This window comes from Sitophilus oryzae, unplaced genomic scaffold (genome assembly GCF_002938485.1).
Source record: "Sitophilus oryzae breed Bouriz unplaced genomic scaffold, Soryzae_2.0 scaffold_1059_pilon_pilon, whole genome shotgun sequence".
In the NCBI taxonomy this organism is placed as follows: domain Eukaryota; kingdom Metazoa; phylum Arthropoda; class Insecta; order Coleoptera; family Curculionidae; genus Sitophilus; species Sitophilus oryzae.
The window spans coordinates 620,937-648,270 of record NW_022145681.1 but is presented as its reverse complement, the minus strand read 5'-3'; the positions used below and the strand labels follow the sequence as shown (position 1 = coordinate 648,270).

Sequence of the window (27,334 nt, the reverse complement as noted above, 5' to 3'; positions counted from 1 at the left end):
AATAAGAGTTTTGCATTAAAAAACATGTTACATTATATCCGCCACATTTTTTGAAAGCACCCATATACTCAAAAATAATATTTGAACTGTGTCTCTTAAGATTCTCTATACCCTTTTTTTTGAATTCCCAAAACAAACGAGATAAGTAACTTTATTTATTTCCTGATATCTCATTTTATAATATTTCGGAAGAATCAATCAGGTATCTTATTTTTATAATTATTAGAAATAAATCGGATTTAAAGGATAAGGGATATGTAAGTGTATACCATACGATAAAAAAAACGGCGTCAGAGGTGGCTTGGAAATGAATATCGATGTCATATATTTGTACGTAAACAAATAGACGCCGTTTTTTTTCGCTCATACCGTATAAGAAAACAAATTTAATAAAACAAACGCATTTATTAATATATGTATATAGATTTACATGGTATGAAAAATTCGCATTATAATCTCTGAAGGTCCTACCATGGTCCCACCAATGGTTGGTTAAAGTGGCGAGTACGACCACTTAGCAGTCACACCTATAATAATTTAATAAAATATGAATATAATAAACAAACTTATTTCTTTTAGATTTTTTAAAAGCGAGTTATATGTGTTAAGTGGTTTTTGATTATTTTAGACTAAATTTTTTAGACATATGATTATTTTAGACCAAATTGTCTGCCCACTCAAACGTCTTTCAAAATTATAATGTAGGAAATTCTTAATATGTTTTAATTGGGAATACTTTTAGAAAGTTTCATTTTCACCAAACAAAACTACGTATGTATAATAAATTGCAGTATAATGAACTATAATGCATGATATATACTGGTGGCGTCAAAACTAGATGTTGGGTTTTTCTCGATTATTTCAAAGAGAACTCCACATTTTATGACATAAACGTAGTTTTTTCCAACTTTGTTTTGAAAAATAATTTTTAAATCCAAATAATCGATATTTATACAGTAATGTCCTGTTTTGGAATACATAATTATTTTCAGCTGCAGCGATAAAATAAATAATATTTACTGATACGCTAAGTAAAAAAATAATTAGGAAATTATTTTAGACATCTAATTCTTAATTTTTGTCGCTGATAAATATGTAGATACATCACTTTTAACGACAAACCTACTAATAAAAATTGCGAAAAACAAATCATGTTTATTCTCAAAGAGACAATTATTGAGAACAATCCAATAACTATTAATCTGGGATATAGATCTTAACAAAACAAAAGTTGGATAAAAGATTTGTTGATTTATGATATAAAATACAGTGTTCCATTTGAAATAGCAAAGAAAAATATAATATATAGTTTTGACTCATCCTGTATATAATACAAAAAAAATAATATAAAGAAAATTTAATCATATAAATAATTTAGGAATTTAGCATATTTTTATATAATTATATGAAGAGAACATTACCTTAAATTAGTTCCAGTAAAAAACTTCCATATTACTTATTTTTAACTTAGAAAGGGCTTTAAATATATATTTTATTATATAAACAAAAAAATTTAATCCAAAAATGGTCAAAATGAACTCTATACGATTACGACATTATAGTATTTTCTGGAATGACAATTTTTTGACAAATTCACCAAGAAAAAATAAAAAATATAGCTTTTCTTTTGACAAACTATACAACTCTAAAGTAAATATGTATTTAAATCTACGAATCATCCTGTATATCTATAAAAATACCTCCCTGTCAAATTTACGCTACTTTTGCATGCAAGCATACCTATTTTACAAAAATATGATTTGAGTGAAAATATAAAATAGGAAATCTGATATGAAGCTTTATCTAAACACAGGGTTGAGTGTAGATAAACAATATTTTACGTTATTAATTAAGAAAAATTATAAAATACACAATATATCTGACAGTTCCAAAAAAGCAAAGTAAGAAATGAAACATAATTTATAGCATAAAATCAGTATTTTTTAAATTTTTAAGTCAACTGGCCATTATCGTTTAATCTATCTATCAATCTATCAAATTTAATGTTTATTATTAAACTTATCTCAGACTCTCTATGAGGTAAAACTCTAAGATAAAACTCTAAAACCAAGAGTGATTTAAAACAAATTTATATGAATTTAGAAATAAATATGAAAGTATTTACTCACCTGTAATACAGATGCTTTTTGTTTAATTAAATATGTTTCAAAATATTATCCAACAGGTACAAAATACACATTACACATCACGTAAACACAACACATAAAACTCATAAAATAATAGTTTGTAATCCAAATATTCAAAAATACTGTTTCGTTTCTTCGCGAGGGACGAAAAAATTGATTTTTTAATTATTTAGATATGCATTAAGGTATATTTCAACTCAAAAGATTATAAATAATTATTTTTTAAGACATAACCTAAACGAAACGAAATCAGAAGTCGAGAAAGATAAACAAAACTGCCGAATTTAGAAACGAATATGACTTTTTTTTCCTTTTTTCTTGTCACAGTTGAAACAAACAAGGATAAAGCTATTTTCGTAAAACATGCGTGAAACGTGCTAATAAGTAGCCCAATAGATGTGACCTCGCGCCCTTCCATTTTTGAACGATGGGCGGGTTTAACGGATTCCCCTCAAAGAAAATCGTAGGGGAATACAAAAATGCAGAACGGGCAAGGCGCCATCTAGAAGACGGGCTTGTACTAAGCCCTCATTGTACATCTATTTATACATAATCAAGGGTAATAGCATAATTTATTTCAACATTTATATACACTCTATGTGTACAGGGTGGGTCAAATTCGACGCTTTTAAATGGAAACACCCTTTTCTATAGGAGATAGACAAAAACTAATATCGGTGTCTGGAGCTCAATTTTTGTCAAAAACATGATGGTGAAAACCGCATATCGATATCTGTTATCGTTTAGGAGTTACGGGGTGTTTTTCAAAAATATGCATTTTTAACAAATCGCTCTAACTTTTTTGCTATGGAAAATTTTCTATTTTTATGAAAACATTTCCAAAGCACCTTTACGTAGAATTTAATGGTTTAAGTATATTTTTTTTTAAAATTAAGAATTTAAAAAATTATCAACAGAAAATTTGATTTTTTATATGGGACACCTTGTATATTTTTAATGTATTGAAAAGAATTTAAAATTACATTTCCAAAAATATAACACTCTTGATATTTTGCTCGATTCCTCTTCGAGATATAGAGTATATAAAAATTCGCCCGCTTTAAATAAGTAGGCTTTGAACGGCACCGGCTGCAATGCAAAAAAAATTCTAGCTGTGAGCATCAATTAAAAGGAAAATAATATTTGCTATGAGAGATACAGAATTTTAAATTGTGCAATTTAAAATATATTTAACCAACAACAACACATTTAAACTATATCTAATACCAATAAAAATAAATAGCAAACCCAGACATGAGATTTTGCTACAGGTGTTCGACATATCGACCGTCTTCTGTTATGGACAGACCGGGCAGTTTTTGGACATTTCTCGCGGAATTCATTAACTCAGTGGGGGTGAAAGATAACCTCTCATAACTGCTAAGTATTTTTAATTCTTGTGTAGATTATAAAGAAGAATAAGGAACCTTTATTCTTCCACAAATATATCCATAGGATTAGATCCATGGACACTAAGACAGGCGTCCTCAACGGCCAACGGCTGGGATCTTGGTTAGCTATCCAATTATTCTTGAAATTGGGTGCAAAAATTTGCTGATAACTTCAGCGTTCAGAGGCGGTGCGTCGTCTTGCTGGAAAAATATGTTTTCGAGTTCCATTAAGAGGGCATATCATCAATAAAGGGTCCAAAGCCTACTAGTTAAAAGTGGCGAACTTTTAAAAATTCCGTATTTCCAAGGGAATTATAACAAAATATCAGGTGTGCTATATTTTTGGAAAGGTAATTTTAAATTCTTTTCAATACATTAAAAATAGACAGGGTGTCCCATATAAAAAATCAAATTTCCTTTTGATAATTTTTAAATTCTTAATTTTAAACAAAATATACTTAAACCATTAAATTCTACGTAAAATGGTGCTTTCGAAATGTTTTCATAAAAATACAAAATTTTCCATATCAAAAAATTACAGCGATTTGTTAAAAATGCACATTTTTGAAAAACACCCCGTAACTCCGAAACGGTAACAGATAGTTTTGTGCGGTTTTCACCGTCATGTTTTTGATGAAAATTGAGCTCCAGACACCGATATCAGTTTTCGTCTATCTCCTATAGAAAGGGGTGTTTCCATTTAAAAGCGTCGAATTTGACCCACCCTGTACATTTATATAGGGTTGTTCACCACATGCGACACGGAATATTGTAGCTAAACGATTAGATTTTTACAAATTGTAAGTTTTGAGTTCGGTGAAGGACTATTAGAACTACAATTTAAAAATATTTTTACAAGTTACAGAGTGTCCTAAATAAATAAAAAATATCAAAGTTATATTTTTTTAAATGGAACACCCTGTATATTATTACATTTTTAGTTTCTACGATTAAAATAAAGGTAAATTTGATTAAGGTTTATTACACTTAAACCTTACCGTTTTTGAAATATTTTCAATTTTGTGAAATTGCAGTATAAATTATTTTAAGGCTTCATTTCTCCGAGGGTGTCAAAGTTTTTAATACTAAATATTTACTGAAGTTTATTTATTAATCTCTTCAAGCTTTCGTAGAAAAATCATTTTCTTGTAATTTAGAACTCATTTATCAATATACCCATGGAATACTGACATTTTAGATTATTTTTAAAGATGTACCAAATGTTTAAAAAGTACAGATACTAATATTGTCAATATAGTTCGTTTATTTCATTAAAAAAATAAAAAAACTGTTTAAATATTTGTTAAAGTGGACCAGTTAATATGATTCCAGTATTCAAACTACATTAATTGACTGTCTGCGTTGATTAATAATAATTGCTCCAAATACTAAAAAACTGAATTATTTATGTGTATTAGACAGTGTGGTAAAAAAACCTTAAAAATGATATTTCATTTTTTGACAAATGCTTATTTAAAACAACAAAGACGTTTATTTTCATAACTTATTATTATAATGATTTCTGATTCAAATCCACATTTATTTAGAATAATTTATTAACGAACACAATTAAGTATATAATTAATCAGTATATGGGCGGAAATACGGATGGTATATATAAATAATGGTATACTCTTTTATAAATATTTAAATAGTTTTCTTTTTGCATACAAATAGGCTAGTAATATCATCGTTTTACTAAAAACGATAATATTACTAGCCTGTACATTTCGTACATTTGTTGTTTTAAAAACAATCTAAAATGCCATAATATTCCATGGGTATATTGATAAATGAGGTCTAAATTATAAGAAAATGCATTTTCTACGAAAACTTGAAGGGATAGGTAAAAAGTTATATAATACAATTTGATAAACAATTAAATTGTGCATCTGATTCTCATAAAATATACAGGGTATTCCATTTAAATTAAACAAGTTATTGCCGTTTAAAGCTAGTAATTATTTAAAATAAATTTTTAGACACTCTGTATAAAGTAGTATAATTTTTATTATTGCAACACAATAACTGATCAATAAATAAACTTCAGTAAATATTTAGTATTAAAATCTTTGATACCCTCGGAGAAATGAAGCCTTAAAATTTATAATGCAATTTTACAAAATTGAAAATATTTAAAAAACGGTAAGGTTTAAGTGTAATAAACCTTAATCAAATTTACCTTTATTTTAATCGTAGAAACTAAAAATGCAATAATATACAGGGTGTTCCATTTAAAAAAATACAACTTTGATATTTTTTATTTATTTGGGACACTCTGTATCTGGTAAAAATATTTTTAAATTGTAGCTCTAATAGTCCTTCAACGAACCCAAAACTTACAATTTGTAAAAATCTAATCGTTTAGCTACAATACTCTATGTCGTATGTGGTGAACAACCTTGTATACACTCTATGTATGCGGTGCCCGGTGGCGTAGAGGTACAGGCTCTCGTCTACCAATCTAAAGGTAGTGGGTTCGAATCCCAGACCCGGCATTTCATCAGCCGACTATTTTTATTAAAATAAAAATAGTTTGGGTACCTAGGTCGACTCAGCCTTAAATGAGTACTTGGGATATACATTCTTGAGGTAATAATAGGTATACCTTCCTTGTATACCGAACGGCTCTAGAATGGCAAGCTGTACCTTGCTACTCCCAAGGCGTTTATACGGGGGCTATTATATTATTATTATTATATACACTCTACGTAATTTTAATTAGAAAATAGACGATTTACTTGAATTAAAAATGGCTGAGGGTACCAAACTAATTAATTGGATTTGAGGACGACTTTGTAATGGTGGTAGTTGCAAAAACTGAAGAGGCACTAATGAACACTGCCAATACTAGTATGATTAGAGTTTTAAATTGGATGAAAAAATCTTCAATTATCCCCATACAAGACGGAGGCGATTTTGTTGAAAACCAAAAGGAAAATATCTGAAATATATTTTAACCTTGAAGATTTAGAAATTAAGCACAGCAAAACCATAAGGTACTTAGGTGGTACTGGCTTTACACCTAGATAAAATTTGGGGAACACATTGATAAAACTGTAACCAAAGGAAGCAAAACATTAGCTGTACTGTCGCGTCCAAATGAACTGTGCTTCCAAATGAAAAAGTGTAATTGTGGTGTAATAAGGTGTAATACTCTGTTTTTTTTTCTCAGGTAAGATTTCGACAGACGATGACAGAAAAAAAGCAGATGACTTCAATACCAATCCATTTATTTCACTAAAAAAGTTTCTAATATTTTTTAAGGTAACTGTGGATGGGTTTATAAGTAAATACGTCATGCGTCGTCTCTTGTTGTTTTTAACCAGTTTTATTGGTCTATTTCAAAAATGACAGATCATATTTCAATACTATTGGTTTGACGCAACGATGAACGGCAAACGGACTCCGATGCGTATGAACTCGGCTTAAGATATTTGAGAGTTGTCAAACTATTGCCAAATGATAGGTTATAATTTTGTGTCAAATAGAAATGATAAATATTTGGCATTTTGCATTTTGGACTGTGTCGTTACTTGTGTTTCGTGTTTTTTAAAATTAAGTGGAGGAAAACTCGAGGGAAAATTAAGTGTTGACCCAGACCATAGTTTACAGTTAATATTCGGTGCCCAGAGACCGCCAAAAACACAGTTTACCAGAGACTATGGCCAGAGAGTTGTATTAGCCACAAATAAAGTTGTATACCATCTCGTATATGGTACCAAAAACTTGAGTATCTGTAAAATAACATCACACGATAGGTAAATAATACAGTTTAGTACTAGCAGAAAAAATTAAGATTAAAGTTAATTTACCAAGATTATATTTTTTTCAGTTTTATACAGTTTTTTTTCACAATATTTTAAAGTAATCACTTGTCACTCAACATTTAAATATATTAATTATGCGTTCCAATTGTACCAACTTATTTCTTTCTAAAATAAAATAAACTACTTTGAATTTAAAATGACAGACACATCTATCACTGTCAAGGATTTTGTCGTTTGACAGACTATATAAAAGGTGTAATTGTATAAGATTTAGTTCTCGTTATTTCTAATTAAACTTAAGACGGTTAAAGGAGTGTGTTTTTATACTAAAATAGATCTATATATACAGGATGAGTTTCCTACGATGTTCTCTATGGGTATCTCGGAAACTACTGGAGATAGAGAGTCGGTTAAATAGGGAAAGAACTGCAGTTTTGTGGGGTCATAAATATGCGCCTTTCAGATTTTTGAAAAAGTTCATGGCTTACTAGACATTTCAAAAAAAAACAAATTTCGGCTATTTTAAAAATTGTCCCTAATTCCATTATAAGCTATTTTAGACAAAAAAGTTTTCAGATAAAAGTTGTAGATAATTACATCCTTAATGAGACTGTGTTCTCTGTTTTTTCCAGAGCCTGCCATTTTTGACATATGACACAAACATGTGTTTTTTTTTAAATGGAAACCATAGTTGGCCATGACTTCATAAAAAGCGCCATTTTTTAAGCTTTTCAGCGATATAAGCTATAATATGTATTCTTCGAAAAATTACAGAGTTATAGCCAATTCCTATAATTTTTAAACAATTTCACTTAGTTAGCCATGGAAACAAGTTTAAATCGTTTTTGCTCTCAGAAATGTGAAGCTGTCACATCCAAACTTTGTAAATTAAAATAAACAAAAATTGTAAATATGAATTTTTCAAATGAAGAAAAGCGTGTAGGATAGTTGGTTCAACTTTTCTTGACCACACATTTTCGAGGATACGTTGACCGGTGAATGTTACGTTTTTTAGAGAACGGTTTTCAAGACATGTTAAAGAAGTTAAATTTAGTTACAGCCAATTCTTATCTTTCTTGGCTAATTTCACTTAGATCGCATAGTATTATTCTGTTATGATTTATAACTTATAAAAAGTCAGAATATAATAATATTATTAAACGGTTCTTTACAATTTACATTACACAAACTAAAACTTAAAAAAATAATATCACTACATATACTTTAAGTTATTTTAGAAAATGTTCAAAAAACCCGTCATTGTTTCGAGTTGCATCTTTTTAAAACTGAATTACTACCTATTATGACAGAAGGACCGGTTGACTTAATTAAACTTCTCTCGTACCGCCACTTTGAGTGCCTCTCTTAATTCATAAGGTTTTTTGTAAACCTTATTGTTAACCATAGCGCATAAAAAATATATAAAATGGATCCGGTGATCGGAGGAGGCCCATGCAATTGGTCCACCTCTTCCTATCCTGGAGTTTGCATAATTATGATATAAATAATTTTTAACATTTCTTTCATTATGGGGGTGTCATAATGAAAGTCGTGTTGGAACCACTCTATCGATGCGCGAGTATCTACACGCTTTTCTTCATTTCTAAAATTCATATTGACAATTTTTGCTTATTTTAATTCACAAAGTTTGGATATGACAGCTTCACATTTCTGAGAGAAACGGCGATTGAACTTGTTTCCATGGCTAACTAAGTGAAATTGTTTAAAAATTATAAAAATTGGCTATAACTCCGTAATTTTTCGAAGAAAATATATTATAGCTTATATAGCTGAAAAGCTTTAAAATAGCGCTTTTTATGAAGTCATGGCCAACTATGGTTTCCATTTAAAAAAACACATGTTTGTGTCATATGTCAAAAATGACAGGCTTTAGAAAAAAAACGGAGAACAAAGTCTCATTAAGGATGTGATTATCTACAACTTTTATCTGAAAACTTTTTGTCTAAAATAGATTATAATGGAATTAGAGACAATTTTTAAAATAGCCGAAATTTGTTTTTTTTTCGAAATATCTAGTAAGCCATGAACTTTTTCAAAAATCTGAAAGGCGCATATTTATGACCCCATAAAACTGCAATTCTTTCCCCATTTAACCAACTCTCTATCTCCAGTAGTTTCCGAGATACCCATAGAGAACATCGTAGGAAACTCACCCTGTATATAGTATCTCTGTACTTTACAATGTAAATTACAATACAGAGTATTTGTTCACACCTTTGCTTTGCACAATTTTTCACCCTTTCTCAGCAATTTTTTACTAGTTTGTGGCAATTTCTCGTCTGAATAATTAGAAATATAGGTCATATAGAGAGTGGCAATATTGCATTACTTTTAGTGCCGTAACTATGGTAATATCATATATTAAAAAATTCTACCGTGGGAAGATTTGCCACGAACAGGCAGTTCTAAAAAGTTTTCTAAAAATATACAGCGAAATTTAAAAGGTAATGCACGATTTTCAACATCTTTTTATTGCGAAACAAAACTCATAGACGTGTTCCTGGGGTCGAAATATACCACCCCTGAAAATATTTGCACTTATTTAAGACTCACCCTGTATATCAACATCCACAAACTATTTATTATCTGTTCGATCAAAAGTATTAGTTGAAGTTCGTTTCAAATTAGACATATGGTTGTCTACACAACGAAAAGATAATTTAGTTACACGGACAAATTCTAAACAATCAATTTTCCACAGCAAACAAGGAATTCCGAACGGACGACGTATTTACGCAGGAAAGCATAAATCAAATCTGAATTGCAAAGCTTAAACCATATTTTGGTGCGACCGTTTTCACAGAACCTTTAGACCTAAACAAAAGAAACAATTTCGCGATTTTCCTCAAATAAAATGTACAATCTGGGAAGCACAAAAGATGGAATATAAACATGAAATCGGTTACAATTAATTAAATAATTAAACGTATTACTTTGTAATTTACTGTGAATCGAATGAATGAAAAAAAAATACTGATTATGAACAAAATCAAAGATAATGCGTATAAATTAATTAAAAATAGTTATTTAATGTACAAAATACAAATTTTCAAGAAATTTGCGTATTTTTTCTGTTGCTATTTCTAAATCAACCGATAACTAGAGATGTAGTATATAAAACGACTCAATCAACGAATATTTTTAAATCTTATCAATAACTTATCAAATTGTTGTCAAACAACCAGGATTATGAAAAGTGGAAAATCTTTGCTACATTGCTTTTTTCGTTTGGTTTGCTTTAAAGAAATAGTTTCAGTTTTATATTTAGTGTTTTTTTTTATATCTTTTTACTCTAGTTTCCTAAATGTTACGTCAGCATTCCATTTTTTAAATTTAAAACTTTAATTATAAATTATATTCTTCAAAATGCGGCTAATGATGCTATAGCATAATTATTGTATTAAAATATGAATAAAAATAGAAAAAATTGGAATAAATAGCAAACTATTAAAACTAGGTATATGACATACTTAATAAAAGTTGAAGAGTTTTGTAAAATCTGTCAGGAAAAGTTATAATATATTATAAGGTGTACCATTTAAAAAATTTGACATTTTTTAATTTTAAGTAGTTGAAATTCATAAATGTATTTTAAACACCCTGTAGCATTTAACTAAAATATCTTCACATATATCTTTTGTTTCATCTCTATAAAAATTCTCCTATCAAATTTTGATAATACAACTTCAGAAACAATGTCACCACTGACAATTTTTTACCACATTGTAATTTAACATTTATTTAAACAAATTTAAATATTACAAAAACTATTAATTTTAGGTATATAACATTATTACAATTGGGGGTTGGAACCTTTGGTATTACACAGCAAAATAAAACACTAAATCGCCACAATACATCAAAACACATTTACTTTTACACTGGACGCGCGTTTCGCTAAACATGTTCGCATCATCAGCAGATGATTAAAACTGTTTTAATAATATGTAGTATGTAATCATATTGTTGCGGACCCGTACCGTGTGAACTCGGCCTTAGGCTTGGCCACTCGGCTATGATTCATACGCCGGCGACGCCGACCTTCTAGAACGGCTAAGAATTGTCGGGATAAATCTGGATTGTCTGTTGATCTCATATATAAGCAAACGCCTGAGGCCTGAGAAAGGAGAGAGAAAAACAACCGGTCGACGCGTACAGTTACAATCGCCGCGCCAATTCAAAATAAATTCCTGTTAGATAAATAGTTAGATAAATTGTAAATAAGTTATAAATAGTTCTTTAAGTTTTTTTTTTAATCGTTATTGTTTGTTAATTAGTGTTAAATAAATTGTGTTTAAATAAATTGTGACTTTCCATCCACACGGAACCGAAAAACGTAACAATATGCTGATGATGCTAAAATGGTTAGCGAAACGCGCGTCCAGTGTAAAAGTAAAAGTGTTTTGGTGTATTGTCGTGATTTAGTGTTTTATTTTGCTATATAACATTATAATATATAAAAAAGTTATGGAATTTTACGCAGAATCTAAAAATGAATTAAAAAATAGGGTGTTGCATTTAAAAAAACATATGTTATATCCGCCACCCTTTTTTGAAGCAACTTGTATAGTCTATAATAATTTTAGAATGTGTATCTTAACCTTCCCTATAACTTTTATATATTTAACATTTTTTTGTAAACTTCGAAACAAATGAGATAATGGACTTTACTCTATCGTTGACTCAGCCTGTACATATTTTCATAAGATTTAAATTAATCAACTTTTAAAGTAGTAAAATCAGTACCTGTAAATTATTAAAATAAATAAAAATGAACAACTTTACAATTAAAAATGATAGACACATCTATCACTGAAAAGAATTTTCTCGGACTTCTTTCTATTTCTTTTAAAATCAAAAATAAAACGTACTAGCTGTACAAATATTATTCACATACCTTCATTATAGAAAAGTAAGATACTTCGATATGCTCTTAAGTATCTACGGTTTCTCTGTAACAATCTATTGTTAGAACGAAACATAATAAAGCGATCAAGACAGGACCGTATTCAACCGATGTATACATATACCACAAAATACAATTTAATCAATCAATTTTAGACATAAAATAAGAAAACTTGACAGCACCGTGCTTATACAGGGAGTCATAAATCAAGAACAACTTGGCTACATTATATCCATAGTCTATTTGTTAGCAAAGGCCTCGAAAATCCATTCAAAACTCTGACGGAGTTTTACCGGGGGGGTAAACGAACTGCTCAAAGTTCCTTTTTCCAATAACAAAGCTAACTGTAGCGTACAATAGAGATGATTGAATAAGGGTTAAGTTCTCCGAGATACTTAGGCTTGTTAACTGAATTGAGTTTAAAGTTTAAGGCATTTTGAGTTTTGAGACTTACAACAGTGTATAAGTGTTCATTAAAATAAATTACCTCACTTGTTATTTAAGCATCATAGACAATATTTTTATTTCATATCTTACTTAGATTTTGAATTATTTTTAAGTACTACGTCAATAAAAATTATTACTTTTATTTTACCGCCATGATTATTTTTTTAAAACGTTCTTTAATATTTCGAATAAATTTTCCTAAAAAAATAAGTAGGGATGTCAAAAAATTATATATTTTGAAAAAGGGACAAGAGATGATTTTATGGCCAGAAGTTCATCTCTACCATTAATGCCGATACAACATAGGATGGACTTAAAACAAACCGATGGACATAAAATCATTAAAAAGCTTCATACATCATTCATACGGGTGCATATAGGTACCTAATAAGCACAAAGAACTTTTAATATGTTTTATAAAGCTTTTTGAATTTTATCTTAAATAAAAATGTGATTATATTTTGAGTTTACGTTGGAAACAATAAACGTATGAAACAATAACATCATAAAAATATTCCTCCAGTAATCCGGATACTTCATTAATCCGGCGGTGGCTATTCCAATGTGTTGATAATCGCAGTTCTACTCTATTTCAAAAAAATTCACAGTCCTTTACAAAGATGCAACCGGGGGGGCATTGAAAATGATGAATAAAAACGTAAAAATATGATTAGTGTTAATATGAGTGTATTAAATACATATGTTTAAATAACGAACTTAACTAAAAACAACAGATTTAAAGATTCACTGAAAAAGTAGTAGTGCTAACATTAAATAAAACATTATCAATAATAATTATGCGATCGCACCTATCCGTAAAACAAGCAAGCAAAAAAACCTCGAAAAAAAACAAAATAAGATACAAAACATCAGGTTAACATGATGACAGATCATGATCAATGACAGATAAAGAATTCTTACGGAAAGTTACACTTTACGATATAATTTTTTAACTGTTAAAGGCAAACCCCATTTAAACACAAAACTTTTTAATACCTACTACTGTATCTAAAAGACTTTTTTTAAATTACTAAATTCCTAGCCACGCTTCTGTTTTTCTTGGCTGTTGTGCGTCAGGACACAGATTAACAGATCCACGTTTGCACCACAAGGCGATGCTGTAGACCACTAGGTAGACCGGTCGTAGAAATTTATGTTATACAACTTGTAGTCAATCTACACAAATATTATCAAAAACTTTTTTTCTTTTAAAATGTGTTCAGATTTTGTAAAAAGTATAAGTCAAAATCGCAAAACTTAAATTTGATATGAGTTTCTTAGTTTTTAGCTAATATAGTGGCGAATTACAAAAATTCCTTTTCAATGAAAATTAATGAGTTAAATAAAATAATTTAATAGATTACTAGCTTTTTCTCGCGACTACGTTCGCGTTACACCTCGAATCGTTCATGCATTGATTTAAATGATTTTTTACTTCTTTATAGAGAGCTAGTGAGCATAGATGTTTTTTATTTTTCATCTTTTTTTTATTTATTAAGAGCACTAATACTCTCTTTATAGGTTATTTTTTATTCTTTGAAGGATAATTGAGGAAGATATATTTCGTTATGATGTCACTAAATAAACCCTTGTATAAAATTTTATACTGTCTGGTTTATAATGTTATAGTATTGCATTTTCGTACAGCAAACTTTCATTCCCTATTCTACTCCCCAAGGGTATAAATTTCATAAATTCGCTTTACCTTTGTGCCAATTTTTATGTGTATAATCCAGAGGTCACCAAGTTTTATATAAATTTTTACTAACTTTACCCATTTGGTTGGTGAGCATAGATGTTTTTTATTTTTCATCTTTTTTTTTATTTATTAAGAGCACTAATACTCTCTTTATAGGTTATTTTTTATTCTTTGAAGGATAATTGAGGAAGATATATTTCGTTATGATGTCACTAAATAAAAACTTGTATAAACTTTTATACTGTCTGGTTTATAATGTTATAGTATTGCATTTTCCTACAGCAAACTTTCATTCCCTATTCTACTCCCTAAGGGTATAAATTTCATAAATTCGCTTTACCTTTGTGCCAATTTTTATGTGTATAATCCAGAGGTCACCAAGTTTTATATAAATTTTTACTAACTTTACCCATTTGGTTGATGAATTTCAGAAATTTCTTCTAATTCTTTTTGTAGGATTTCATTCTTCTAGACCAAATAGTAAGGAATTTTCATACAATAAACTGTTCCGAGATAATTTTACTCTCTAAGAGGATGAATTTCCTAAAATCGCTTTGTGTAGCTAATTCACTAATGTCGTTTAAACGAACCTTTGTGCTAATATTTATGTATGTAAAGCTGGCGGCATGAACTCACTCTAAAATATCTAAAAACGTTATATATAATCTAACTGACACACCACTGACAATGACAAATAATTTATTTCTGGAGGTATTGTGTGTAGGTGTTTTTCAGGTATGTTTTAGTATTTAGTCGTTTTATACAAAGAAATAGCCATTAAGCACTATAAAAATACTTCATAACAAATCTACACATATATACTTTTCATTTAAAAAAAGAATCATCAAGATTGGTAAAGCGGTTTCGGCGGGATGGATGCAACAAAAAAACCCTTTGAGCTTTTATATATGTATGGATTAATTATTTTTCCAACATATTTTACTTTGCAAATTTTTATAAATAGTCAGACTCGCCAATATCGTACTCCGTGTCCAGCCTGTTTAGCCAAACGTAGGCCGATTCCTCTTCGACGGCGTCGTGACCCTGGCCGAAGGAAGAGTCTTGAAGACGCTCATCCGCGCATAGGAATAAGTTGACTGCGTAGCGTATTGCGTATTAATCGATTCTGAAATTTTCTATCTCGTGTATAACATTATACGCAAGTTTATTATTTTAATCTCGATTTTAAAAGATAAATGTGTGAAATGCCACCTGAATATCTTCCGCCATGACATGTTTTTACTTTTTTGTTATGGTAAAGTGATTTGTATAAACTTTATTCAATAACGTATATTTTCCTCCATTTGTGATTTTTTAATTTTAAGCGAAAATTAAGTATAACATTTTAGGAAAAAGAAACACTGTAATATTTAAAAGAATAAGAAGAAATTAGTCTTATTTTGAAAGGAAAATATAGAAAAAACTCTTTCTATAGAAAAAGTCTTTATACTAACCAGAATCCGGTGACATATACGCGGTCTCACCGGAAACATTACTTATTACTTCGCATAACTTGAAGAATATCTACTTTTAATAATGAACACTTCAGAAATACACCAGTAAAAACATTTATTATTTGAGATTAAAACTCGAATTAAATTATAAATATTAGTTACCTATGTTGTTATAGCTTTTATAGGCCTGTTTAACGACTTAATAAGTTACCTAGCGAAAAAATCTGTGCGCGTACCTACCACTATTGTTACAGGTTAATTCGTTAAAGAAATATGTTACACAAGTTAAAAACGCTAAAATTTTAATGGTATTACTTGTGCATTATTGGCCTTATAATGTAATTTGTTGGAATTATATCTTCTTTAAATATAATTAGACTTTTTAACGACTTTTAAGTTACCTAGGAAAAAATCTGTGCACGTACCTACCAGTATTGTTACAGGTTAATTCGTGAAACAAATGTGTTACATATTATTCGTGGTATTAGTGGTATTATATTGGAATCAGCTTGGCATTAGTGGGGCATTATATGAGAAATTTTGGTATTTAATTTGTATTTTTGGCATTACTTTGGCATTAGTATACAGACATTTGTCAGCGGTTTACTCCTTGTAGATAATCAAAAAGTTTTTTGATAAAATTTGCTTTTCATGTCAGATCATTTCTATGAAAAATTACATTAGATTTTTATTAAAGACGCTGGGTAATTAAAACATTGACTAATAAACCTTGTCCACTTTAAATACGGGGTCACGAAATATCCTCCTTGGAGTGTTTGGGTTAAGGGGTGTATAATAAATTAATCGTTGTTTTATAATAAAAACCATAAAACATTTATTTGTGAGTAAAATAATGCAATGGTTGGATATCTCTCCTTTATAATTCGGTGACTAAAAATACACTAAAATAATTAGAAAAAAAATCTTGTACTTATTTAGTAATTACGTCAATATTAATTAATTGACTTTCTAGTCTATTTTATTTTATGTACAAATATATTATTAAATTTTAAGCATTAAGTAATAAAACACTTTGTGCCCTCTTATATCGTAAAAGGTTACGAAATATACTCCTGGTTACACCCCTTACAGAAAACAGTGTAAGGGGTGTAAATAAATTGTATAATCACTGTTTTTTATAATAAAAACTATAAAATATTTCTTATTTGTGAGATTAAAAAAACAAAACAATGCATTGGTTAAAATAAGTACATTCAATACTGTTTTCAATTGTTAATTCAATAATGTGTTATAACATAATATAGCCATTACTATTATACTATTATTATTAAAATAATATGTGTGTAACATATTTCTTTAACGAATTAACCTGTAACAGACATTTATATGCCCAGTATATTTTTGTTTAACAAACCAATCAGGAAAAATCCAAAACCTACCGTTATAGGAGGTATAAGACGATTAAACTTATATAATGACAACTACTTATCGGATAACAAATTAATTACTACTGTCAGCTAGTTCAGCTACTGTCTAGGTAGAATTTACCTAGAGTACCTACACCTACCTATGATGATGTAGGTAGATTAAAGCTTATTTTGACGTTACCTCTCACTTCGGTGTCACAAGCTGAATTTTTCAGGGATGGAAGTACAGTACATCACAGTACATGATATGGGGACCCTTATTCCGAAAGTAGTACAAAATTAAACAGGGTAAAAAGGCACTATCATCAAAAATCGATATATTAATACCACCGTATAGAGAAACAAATACTTATTTTTTGATCCAGTACACAATAAAGTCTTCGTAGGGAGTAATTTTTTATAATTATTTAAAAAAAACATTTCCATTAGCGCTTATGACCAAAAAAAACTTTAAACATAAATAATATTTTCAATCATGCGAAAATTTGGTTTAAAAATAGATTTTTTTTAATATAACTTTCATTTAACGAAAAACGAAGGCCTAAATGAAAAAAATAAACAATTTAAAAGTTATGCTTATGTCTTGACAAGGTATCAAAGCAAAGCCCATATTTTTTGCTTTTAAACTAATAAAGATATATCAATAAACAATTAGCGATGTAATGGTTTTTGCGCGCGCTGGCCGACTGCCGCCGCTGCGCCGAGATTTCCTATACCCTTGTATATATGACGTCATGGTGTGGCAAATGTAGCATTTTAATTCGATTTAGGCTCCCTTATATAGGATAACAGAAACATTTTCAATGTTAAAAATAAATTGGCGCCGGGAGGCACGTATAGCCGCCCATACTAAAATATGTTAATAAAAAGTTGGTAGGCAGTTCTTTTAGTTTCAACGTTAAGGAATTTTTCCAATTTTTTTTATCTCAAAAACTGCGAATTTGACTGATTTTGACGTTATTAGAAATTTTTTTGCAAATATTATTCCTAATCTTAAATTGAAAACCGCGTTTCGCTAGCTACTGTAATTTTGGATTTTTTTTTAATTTTTAACCCCCTCCCATACCCCTTTACCAACCCTCCACCCCCACCAAAAACTAATGGCCAGATTCTCGGGTGCCACAGTATTTTTGTGCCAAATTTGGTTAAAATCGGTTTAGCGGTTTTTGAGTTATCGTGTTACAGACGGACAGACGGACAGACAGACAGACACCATGAAAATATTTTGTATTTAGGCCATCTATGACCCAAATTACTCATTTTGAGTGAAATTAAAAAAACTTTTTTTTTGCCGATCTTAATAGCCTACCATACCCATTGGTTAGGTTAGGCTAAAAATAATTTGCACTTGTTAATTACTAACACCTATATAAATTTACGTTTCTCAGCTAGTGTTAGATACTATCTATGTATTCCCATCATCAGGCTGGTAAGGAACTAAACACCTTCCAACGCGTCATACAAAGTTAATTCGTAAAGGAAGTCGTAAAATGTTTTACAAAATATTAAGTACACAAACGCTTGTGGAAAAGTTCAAAGTAATAAATTTATATGATTCGTTTAGTTTTTACAATGTATTTTGTAAGAAATATATTGTATTTAATATATTAAGAGGAATATTCATTCAATGTCGCCGATATATCCAAATAATTGAAAATAAATCAAACCCATCTTTGTATGGTGACAGCCTTTAACCTTTGAAATATTCAATTCAATGTTTTATCTTGACGTTGGCTTTATAGCATATAAACCTACCATTTTATCTTTTTGAGCCAGCAATCTACGGAAATATAAAATAAATCGTAGGCTGGGCTTTCATTTTCGATATATGGAGGGTAACGACCAATCTCAATACACATCTTTACAGCGGATAGATTTTTTATCCTCTGGAGTAAAAGCTAGGCCTTTTCCCTGAAGCGAAAGAGCACGGAATAGAAACAAAATGTGACGGGATTGTCATAAAAAGAAATTCATATTCCACATATTTGTTTCGTATTTTTCCTTATTTCTCACCGAAAATACAGACGTTCCTTAGGAAAATATAATTTATTAATGTGATTTATTTCAATAAAACTAGTGATGGGCATTACGATTCTTTTTAGTGAATCGAATCGACGACTCCTACGATTCGTTCATTTAAACGAACCACATGCACCTTTCATAAAAATAAGAATCGTAACTGGCACTATTGACGATAATTTGGTCAGACAATTACTTAAGAGGTCAGAAAAGGAAATTTCTTTAATTTATTTTTGAACAAGAAAAAAGTTCTTTAATTTGTTTTTGAACACTTTATAGTACGAGGGCTAACAACGTCGGAAAAACAAGTATTTAAAGACGTCTGGCTCTTTGATATATCTTTTACTATGCTCTCTAGAACAGCATGCAGCCCGTCTGGCTGCCGGTAAACGTTGCGTTTCCTACTGCGCATTGAAAGAATATCCTATATTTTTATTAGTCCATTAAATTCTAGTATTGAATATAAATCGAGCATGTCTCCATAGCGCAGTGCGTAGAGTTTCCGACCACGAGCCGATGATTCAGAGTTCGAATCCCGGGTGGGGAAAAACCTTTTTTTATTTTATTTTCGTTTATATTCTGATAGTAAAGTATTAAATATTTGTTTTTTTTAATCACCAGAATTAGTTAATACTTTACTATCAGAATATAAACGAAAATAAAATAAAAAAGTCTTTGCCCTGAATACTAGAATTTATAGGACTAAATTAATAAAAAATATAGGATCTTTTTCCGATGCGCAGTAGAGAACGCAACGGGTATCGGCAGCTAGACGGGCCGCATGCTGTTCCAGAGAGCATAGTAAAAGATATATCAAAGAGCCAGACGTCTTAAAATACTTTCTCTAAAACGTTGCTAGCTCTTAGACTATTATGGCACTGGCGTAGTTGGATTGATTATTTTACCAATAATATTAAATTAGCAATCTAATTCATATATACATTTATTCAAGACTTCTTAATATCAATTTAATATTTTTAGTATATTTTAATTCCGATTTAATAATCATATAATAAATAGTTTATAATACCGTATGATTGAAAAAAAAATGGCGTCCAGTTGGCTTGGAAACATTAGCTTTTATTAGAACAAACATTAGGGTTTTATATTATCGATATCGACAATTATATTTCATTACTATGCCTGATACAGTATGTATATTAATAAGACTTCTTTTTTACAAATACATTAAATTTGTATTATATATGTACATAAAAAGAACATTTTTGAGGGATGTATATTTTTTAATGATTAAATCTTAAAAATAAATTTAATATCTCAGAAGACGTGGAAGAGCATACATATAAAGACGGTAACATTTTATTATTCGTAAAAGAGAAAGCCAAAGAATAAAAGCATAAAAGCAATTTTAAATAAAACTTTATGGTTTCAAATGAGGCTCCATAAAATAGAGAGAGAATTGTGATTTTTTATTCCTCTTGAGATCAGCGGTGAACCAGATAGGCCATACAGAAATATAAGTCCAAAGCAAAAACACAAAACACTTTACCTTGTATTTCCCCAGATTATTGACGGTGCACGACAAAATAGCTTCTCTTCCCACAGGAACTGTTAAATTATTGATGGGGGCGGCAAACTCCGGCTCTTCCAAAAGGTGAACCGTGGACCATTCCTCTAAAAAACAAAAAGTCTACATTACCAAACTTTATAAACGAAAAGGAAATTGTTTATTTTCTATGTATTATGTAAACGAATCACGATTTTTTATTTTTTATAAAAAAATATCAAATATTTTCATACCAAACGTAAAAACCAGCAGGTAACTTTTAGAGACTTGTTGATTTCTTGTCTGGACAAATAGAGAATTTATTTGAACGGTAGGCTTTTTCAATCGGACTAGTTGTTATAAGAAACCATTCCGGATTAATATATATTAAATATATCTATAAAACTCCCTTTAAAATCCATGATATTAAAGACCATATGATTAATAACTTCAATAGTTTGAAGTAGTATATAGTATTCAAGATTTTTATTTAACTTAAGCTTTTCTTATAACTAAAAGGTTCAATCATATAATATGTTATATATGTCGCACCCATTTAATGTAATTGTCCGTTTCATAAAATGGATATCCACTTCGCGAACTGGTTCGGTTACGTTAGATTAGGTTCACGAACTGGTTAGGTTTCAGCTCGCGAAGTGGATATCCATTTCACGAAATGGACAATTACACTAAGTGGGTGCGACATATACATACAGGGTGATTTAAAGGCTAGACTTATTCAATTTCTAGAAACCAACTGCAACTGTCATCGTTGTGCAGCTGTCAACGTTTTCTGCAATTTGAACCGACAGGTAGATTGTTTCTCTATGATATTTGAATATATTTTGTCAAATTCATATAATAATTCTTTCTGGACAGCTAATTCTTTAGCCCATCTATTTCTTTTTCGTTTTAAAGAAATTTTTTATTGATAAATGCTGTATAATTTTTGGCCAGAAAATATGCTATAAATTCTCTTTTGTTTAGTACACTCACCGCAAAAACGGGCACCTTATAATTTTTATGTACTTTAAACGTTTATATATTGTGTCCTAGTTCACCAATTTTGATGACCTGTTAAGCAATTTGTAGCTGCATTATGTGACTTTTTAGTATCTCTTTCTATAATAAAAATGAGAGTTCCCCTTTCTCAATTATACGAGAGAACACAAAATTTTGGTATTTTAGTGGAAGTTTCGAACCCTGCGGAATATGATAACAAAACAAGGAATTTGAAAATCCTTTATCATCTAAATGCATCTTTTCTGGATAGTTTATTTTCTGGTAGATTTTTCATCTCATAGCTTTATTTTTTTGGAGATATTCAATTTTGAAGGAGCACTAACATTTTTTCGTAATTTTTACATTAAAACCATGCCTTTGGTTTTGGTCGCAGTCAACAGACCTATGAAATAATGTTCATTATTTATGTAATGTAACTTTTATTGAAAAATTATATTATTATTGTTACTTGGCTGTTGGGTTAGTTACTCTTGCAGAGATGGTTTTAAGTACAGAAGTTGCATCCGCTATAGTTGCTTTAATTGAAGATGATAGAGATCAAAATTATGTCTCCGTCTAACAGATTTCGATATGCACGAAGTAGAGTACAGTCGCTTCCTCGAGACAGGTTCATATGCTAGTTGTCCAAATACTTTTGTTGGAGAACTTCGAATTGAGGCGATCGATTTATTGTAAGTTTATCGTTAAAAAAAACATGTGCGCACTGACTTTTTTTATATATAAAATTGTGTAGGTCGTTTAATGCCAATTAAAAACTTCAGTCTCTTTATATTTTGTTGAATTCAGCCTCCTTGATGAGATAAACGCAGTTTTTTTAATCACAATTAATAAAATTGAAATAAAAATAAAATTAATAAATTATATATTTTGCCTAATTTATTATTAAATCTTATTACTATTAGTTACTATTCCTATTAGTCCAATCTAGAGCAATTTGAAATAACAAAATAATGGTATTTAAGATAATTACAGAAAACCTAATTTTAAATAGTTTTAACATCCTGTAGCTCTAAAACTATGCATTTCCAACCTACGTTTATAGGAATTTTTTTACATATTTTTTGATGAGGAATCAATGAGTACTTATTTAAAACTTTCGCAAGTTAATGATATTACATTTTTGTAGAGATTGCTATTAGACTAAATTAATAAAATTGCGTTTATGTCAGAAGGAGACCAAAGTCGACAAAATTTCAAGAGATAACTTAATCCGCATTAAACTACTTAAACCAGATTTAATAAGTTTTTATCATAGACATAAAATTGAGTAACTTATTTTCACATTATTATAACAACTTATTAACTTAATTGGTAATTCATCTACAACTATAATTAATTTACGTTATAAATGTTTTTATATATTCCCACGTGATACAGCATTTTACGCAATGAGGTTTCGACATGCAGCTGTTAAATTTTCAATATCGTAAACATATTTTATTAAAAAGCGCATGCATATGATGACAATGCGTATTATATTATAATGTTTTTCGGCAGTTAACTGTATTGCACTCATATTTGAGTGATAAATTATTCGGACTTTGTTGCAACTGTGCTCAATAATTAATATCCGGTTCGTGCTTTTTTAAAACATCAGAAGTAACGTATTGTCCGAGGGTTAGACATATTGATAGTGGATTTTAAGCAATATATATATATATATTTGACTAATACGAAATAAAGCGCTATTTTAAAATCAACGAAATTAATTAACTTGAAAACTAGAATTTAATTTGACATTTTAAATATTTTATTAATATCAGTGGAAATACTTAAAGAATATAAATAGGTATTTTTTATATGAAATAGCATTTTGGGTTAGATTCTACACACACTTGTCTTGAGCCTTACCATATTTGCTAAACCTTAAAATAAAATTGATTTGTCAAGTTTGTTTTTTTTTGTTTTTTTTTCGCAAACTCGTCTGGCTCGTTGATATATCTTTTACTATGCTCTCTAGAACAGCATGCGGCCCGTTTGGCTGCCGGTAAACGTTGCGTTCCCTACTGCGCATTGAAAGAAGCTCCTGTATTTTTATTAGTCCTTCAAATTCTAGTATTGAATATAAATCGAACATGTCTCCATAGCGCAGTGCGTAGAGTTTCCGGCCACGAACCGAGGATTCAGAGTTCGAATCCGGGTCAGGAATTAAATATTTGTTTTTTTTAATCACCAGAATTATTTAATACTTTACTATCAGAATAGAAACAAAAATAAAATACAAAAGTATTTGCCCTGACCCGGATTCGAACTCTGAATCATCGGTTCGTAGTCGGAAACTCTACGCACTGCGCATTGGAGACATGTTCGATTTATATTGAATACTAGAATTTATAGAACTAAAATAAAAAAATATAGGATCCCCTTCCGATGCGCAGTAGTGAACGCAACGGGTATTGGCAGCCAGACGGGCCGCATGCTGTTCCAAAGAGCAGAGTAAAAGATATATCAAAGAGCTAGACGTCTTAAAATAGTTTCTCGAAAACGTTGCTAGTTCTTGGACTACAATATTTCAACAGAAGATGACAGAAAAAAAGCAGACGATGTCCATACCAGTTTATTTATTTCGCTAAAAAAAATCTAATATTTTTTAAGTTAACTATGGTTGGGTTTATATATAAGTCCGTCGTACGTCATCTCTTGTTGTTTTTAACCAGTTTTATTGGTTTATTTAAAAAAAATACAGATCATATTTTAATATTATTGGAATAACGCAACGATTAACGATACATATCACTGAAGCGTATGTACTCGTCTAAAGATTTTTGAGGCTTGCCAAAGTCTTGCCAAAGTATTGCCAAATTATTGGTTATGAATTTGTGTCAAATTATGTCAAAGCATGCGTCTTAGAAAATTATAAACATTTGAGAATTGTTTTTGCATTTTGGTTCGAGTTATCACGTGTGTTTTGTATCTTTTGAAGTTAAGCGGAGGAAATATAGAGGGAAAATAAACTGTAGACCCAGACCACAGTTCTTAGCTAATATTCATAAAGTTCCCATCAGTAAAGTTGTACACTATCTCGTATTTGGTACTAAAAACAGGCATAGCTGTAAAATAACGACATCACACGATAAGTAAGTAATAGAGTTTAGTACTACACAAAGGTACAAAAGGTACTGGTAAAAAAATAGTTAATCAACTTTTACGGTATACAATTCAGTGTTATTATTAACAAAACAGTAAGTTTTATTTATTTCTGTGCAATATTATTTTTTTTATTTGTACATACGTATAAATTAATAATAAATATAAATTATAAATGCTGAAAGTTTCTTGAAGCTTGCCTATGTTTTGTTTAAAATACACCGTACAGACTTTTTTATTAACACATACCGTAACTTTTTTTTAATAAAATAACTCGATTATATTTTATACAGTTTTTTTTACAATATTTTGAAGTAATCACTTGTAACTCAAATTTTTATTAATTTCCTGCTATGCATTCCAATTCAAACCAATTTATTTATGTGTGGAATATAATTAACTACTTAGATGATAATGAGAGACACATCCATCACTGTCAAAGTATTTTGTCGTGGGGCAGACTATATGTATTTTAATACTGACTATAAATATTTTTGTTACATTTCGAAGGAGAAGAATAAATTACACATATTTATTCTTGATTTTTTGAATGACGCAAATTGAAACCAATGAACAAACAAATTATGTAAAAAAGTGTGTAATTTATGGGTTTACTACTTACAGATTGCCAATTTATGAAACATTATAAGCAAAATATACTTTCAGTTAAACAAAAAATACTTTAAAGGACATATACAGGGTGGTCCGAACTGTATTCCGGAAACTTCGGCAGCATATTCTGCAGATAAAAATACTTAAAAAAGTTCGTATAAATGTATGTCCTAAAATGCTTAGTTTCGGAGATACAGGGTGTAGAAATTTCATTTTTATTTCGATTTTTTCCAAATAATTTTCGGAGTAACGTCAATATTTGGATCAAAATTGGTGTCTGGGAGTTTTTTGACATGAGAAATTTGATTTTGATGTCAATATGACTCCTACTAGTAGAGGGCGCCACCTATATATTTTTAACTGGAAGAAGGGGAATAACTTTTCGTCCGTACCTGTATAAAACTACTGAGTAAAAAAATATACATTTACGATGTTTTATATGTGCAAACGGTCTCTTAGCAAAAATCGCTACAAGTAATGGTTTTCGAGATATTTGGAATCGAAATTATCAATATCTGTCATCATTGACATAAATTAAACCTGTTGACTAAATAGTTATTAGACTGAAATTATAAATTTGAAATGTTTTCGTGCCAAAAATTTAACAGAAACTGTTTTATCATCATTTTTTGCAGAAAAACTTATGATTAATTTAAAAAAAATAAAAATTTCCCAAATTTATTATTTCAGTGAAATAAGTATCTACTCAACGTGTTTATTTTTCGTCAATAATGACATGTATTCACTATTCTAAATATCTTAAGAACGATTGCTCGTGGCGATTTTGACAAAGAGATATTTTTTACGTAGAAACTCACAGAGATGTATATTTTTTACACGGTAGTTTTATACAGGTAAGGACAAAAGGTTATTACGCTTCAAAACAGTTAAAACACATGTAGATCCCCTCTATTAGTAGGAGTCATATTGACATCAAAATCAAATTTCTCATGTCAAAAAACTCCCAAACACTAATTTTCAATCAAATATTGACGTTACTTCAGAAATTATTTAGAAAAAATCAAAATAAAAATGAAACTTCTACACCCTGTATCTCTGAAACTAAGCATTTTGAGACATACATTTATACGAACTTTTTTACTTATTTTTATATGAAGAATATGCTGCCGAAGTTTCCGGAATACAGTTCGGACCACCCTGTATATTACTGTATATTACCATTAATATTATCTTATACTAATCTTTCATTGAAAGTCTATGAAAAAATAATTTCAGTTAAAAACACAATAGTAAAATACAACATTATAAACATACTCTGATACTCATATCATAAGTCATATGATACTCCCATGATACCTAGATAATACCACGGTATTGAAAATACTATGACTTAATATTTGCAAAATAAATTAAACGAATAAAATATAGGTATGTTTTTTTTAATTGGTATATCTACTGTTGATGTAAATAAGAAGTAAAAACTGTAAAATATTTATGCAAAAATAGTTATAGTCAAAGTCAAATATATACTTCTGTGTCATTTAAACGCTAAAATGTAAGTAATTTTATTGCTAGTACAACGGTAATCCTGCTGCGTATAAAATAAAGTGTGATAAATATTCCTAAATAACAATGAAAAAGCATTTATAATAGATAATGAGAACTAATTAAAACCACAAAAAAGAAAATTATATTATTTATTAAAAAATGCCTCTGAATTTGTGTGCTAAAAGAGAAATCTAAAAAAAGATTGTAAACGCCACTGCGTAGAATCCATATGGAAACTGACTTGTCACCGGTTTTTTTCTTGTAAAAAAGGTCCAACCGACAAAAAATTCTTAACGTATTAAAAGGTGTATCTTTCTTTTCCAGAAGCAAAAAATAAAAAAAATTAAAAAAATA

At 29.5% G+C, this 27,334-nt stretch overlaps 1 protein-coding gene and 1 long non-coding RNA gene across 2 annotated transcripts in view; both read right to left on the bottom strand.

Annotated features, from left to right (window-relative positions):
- LOC115876530 (lachesin-like) overlaps nucleotides 1–27,334 on the bottom strand; it is a 502,686-nt gene that overhangs the window by 172,383 nt on the left and 302,969 nt on the right. Inside the window, exon 3 of the mRNA XM_030892346.1 lies at nucleotides 20,753–20,877. Within this exon, the coding sequence (XP_030748206.1) occupies nucleotides 20,753–20,877 (125 nt within the window). The remainder of the gene's footprint in view (nucleotides 1–20,752; nucleotides 20,878–27,334) is intronic.
- On the bottom strand, nucleotides 391–2,703 carry LOC115876545. The gene is made up of 2 exons (XR_004049162.1): nucleotides 2,130–2,703; nucleotides 391–527 (listed from the first exon to the last, which is right to left on the bottom strand). It is a non-coding gene; the product is annotated as an uncharacterized LOC115876545 (long non-coding RNA).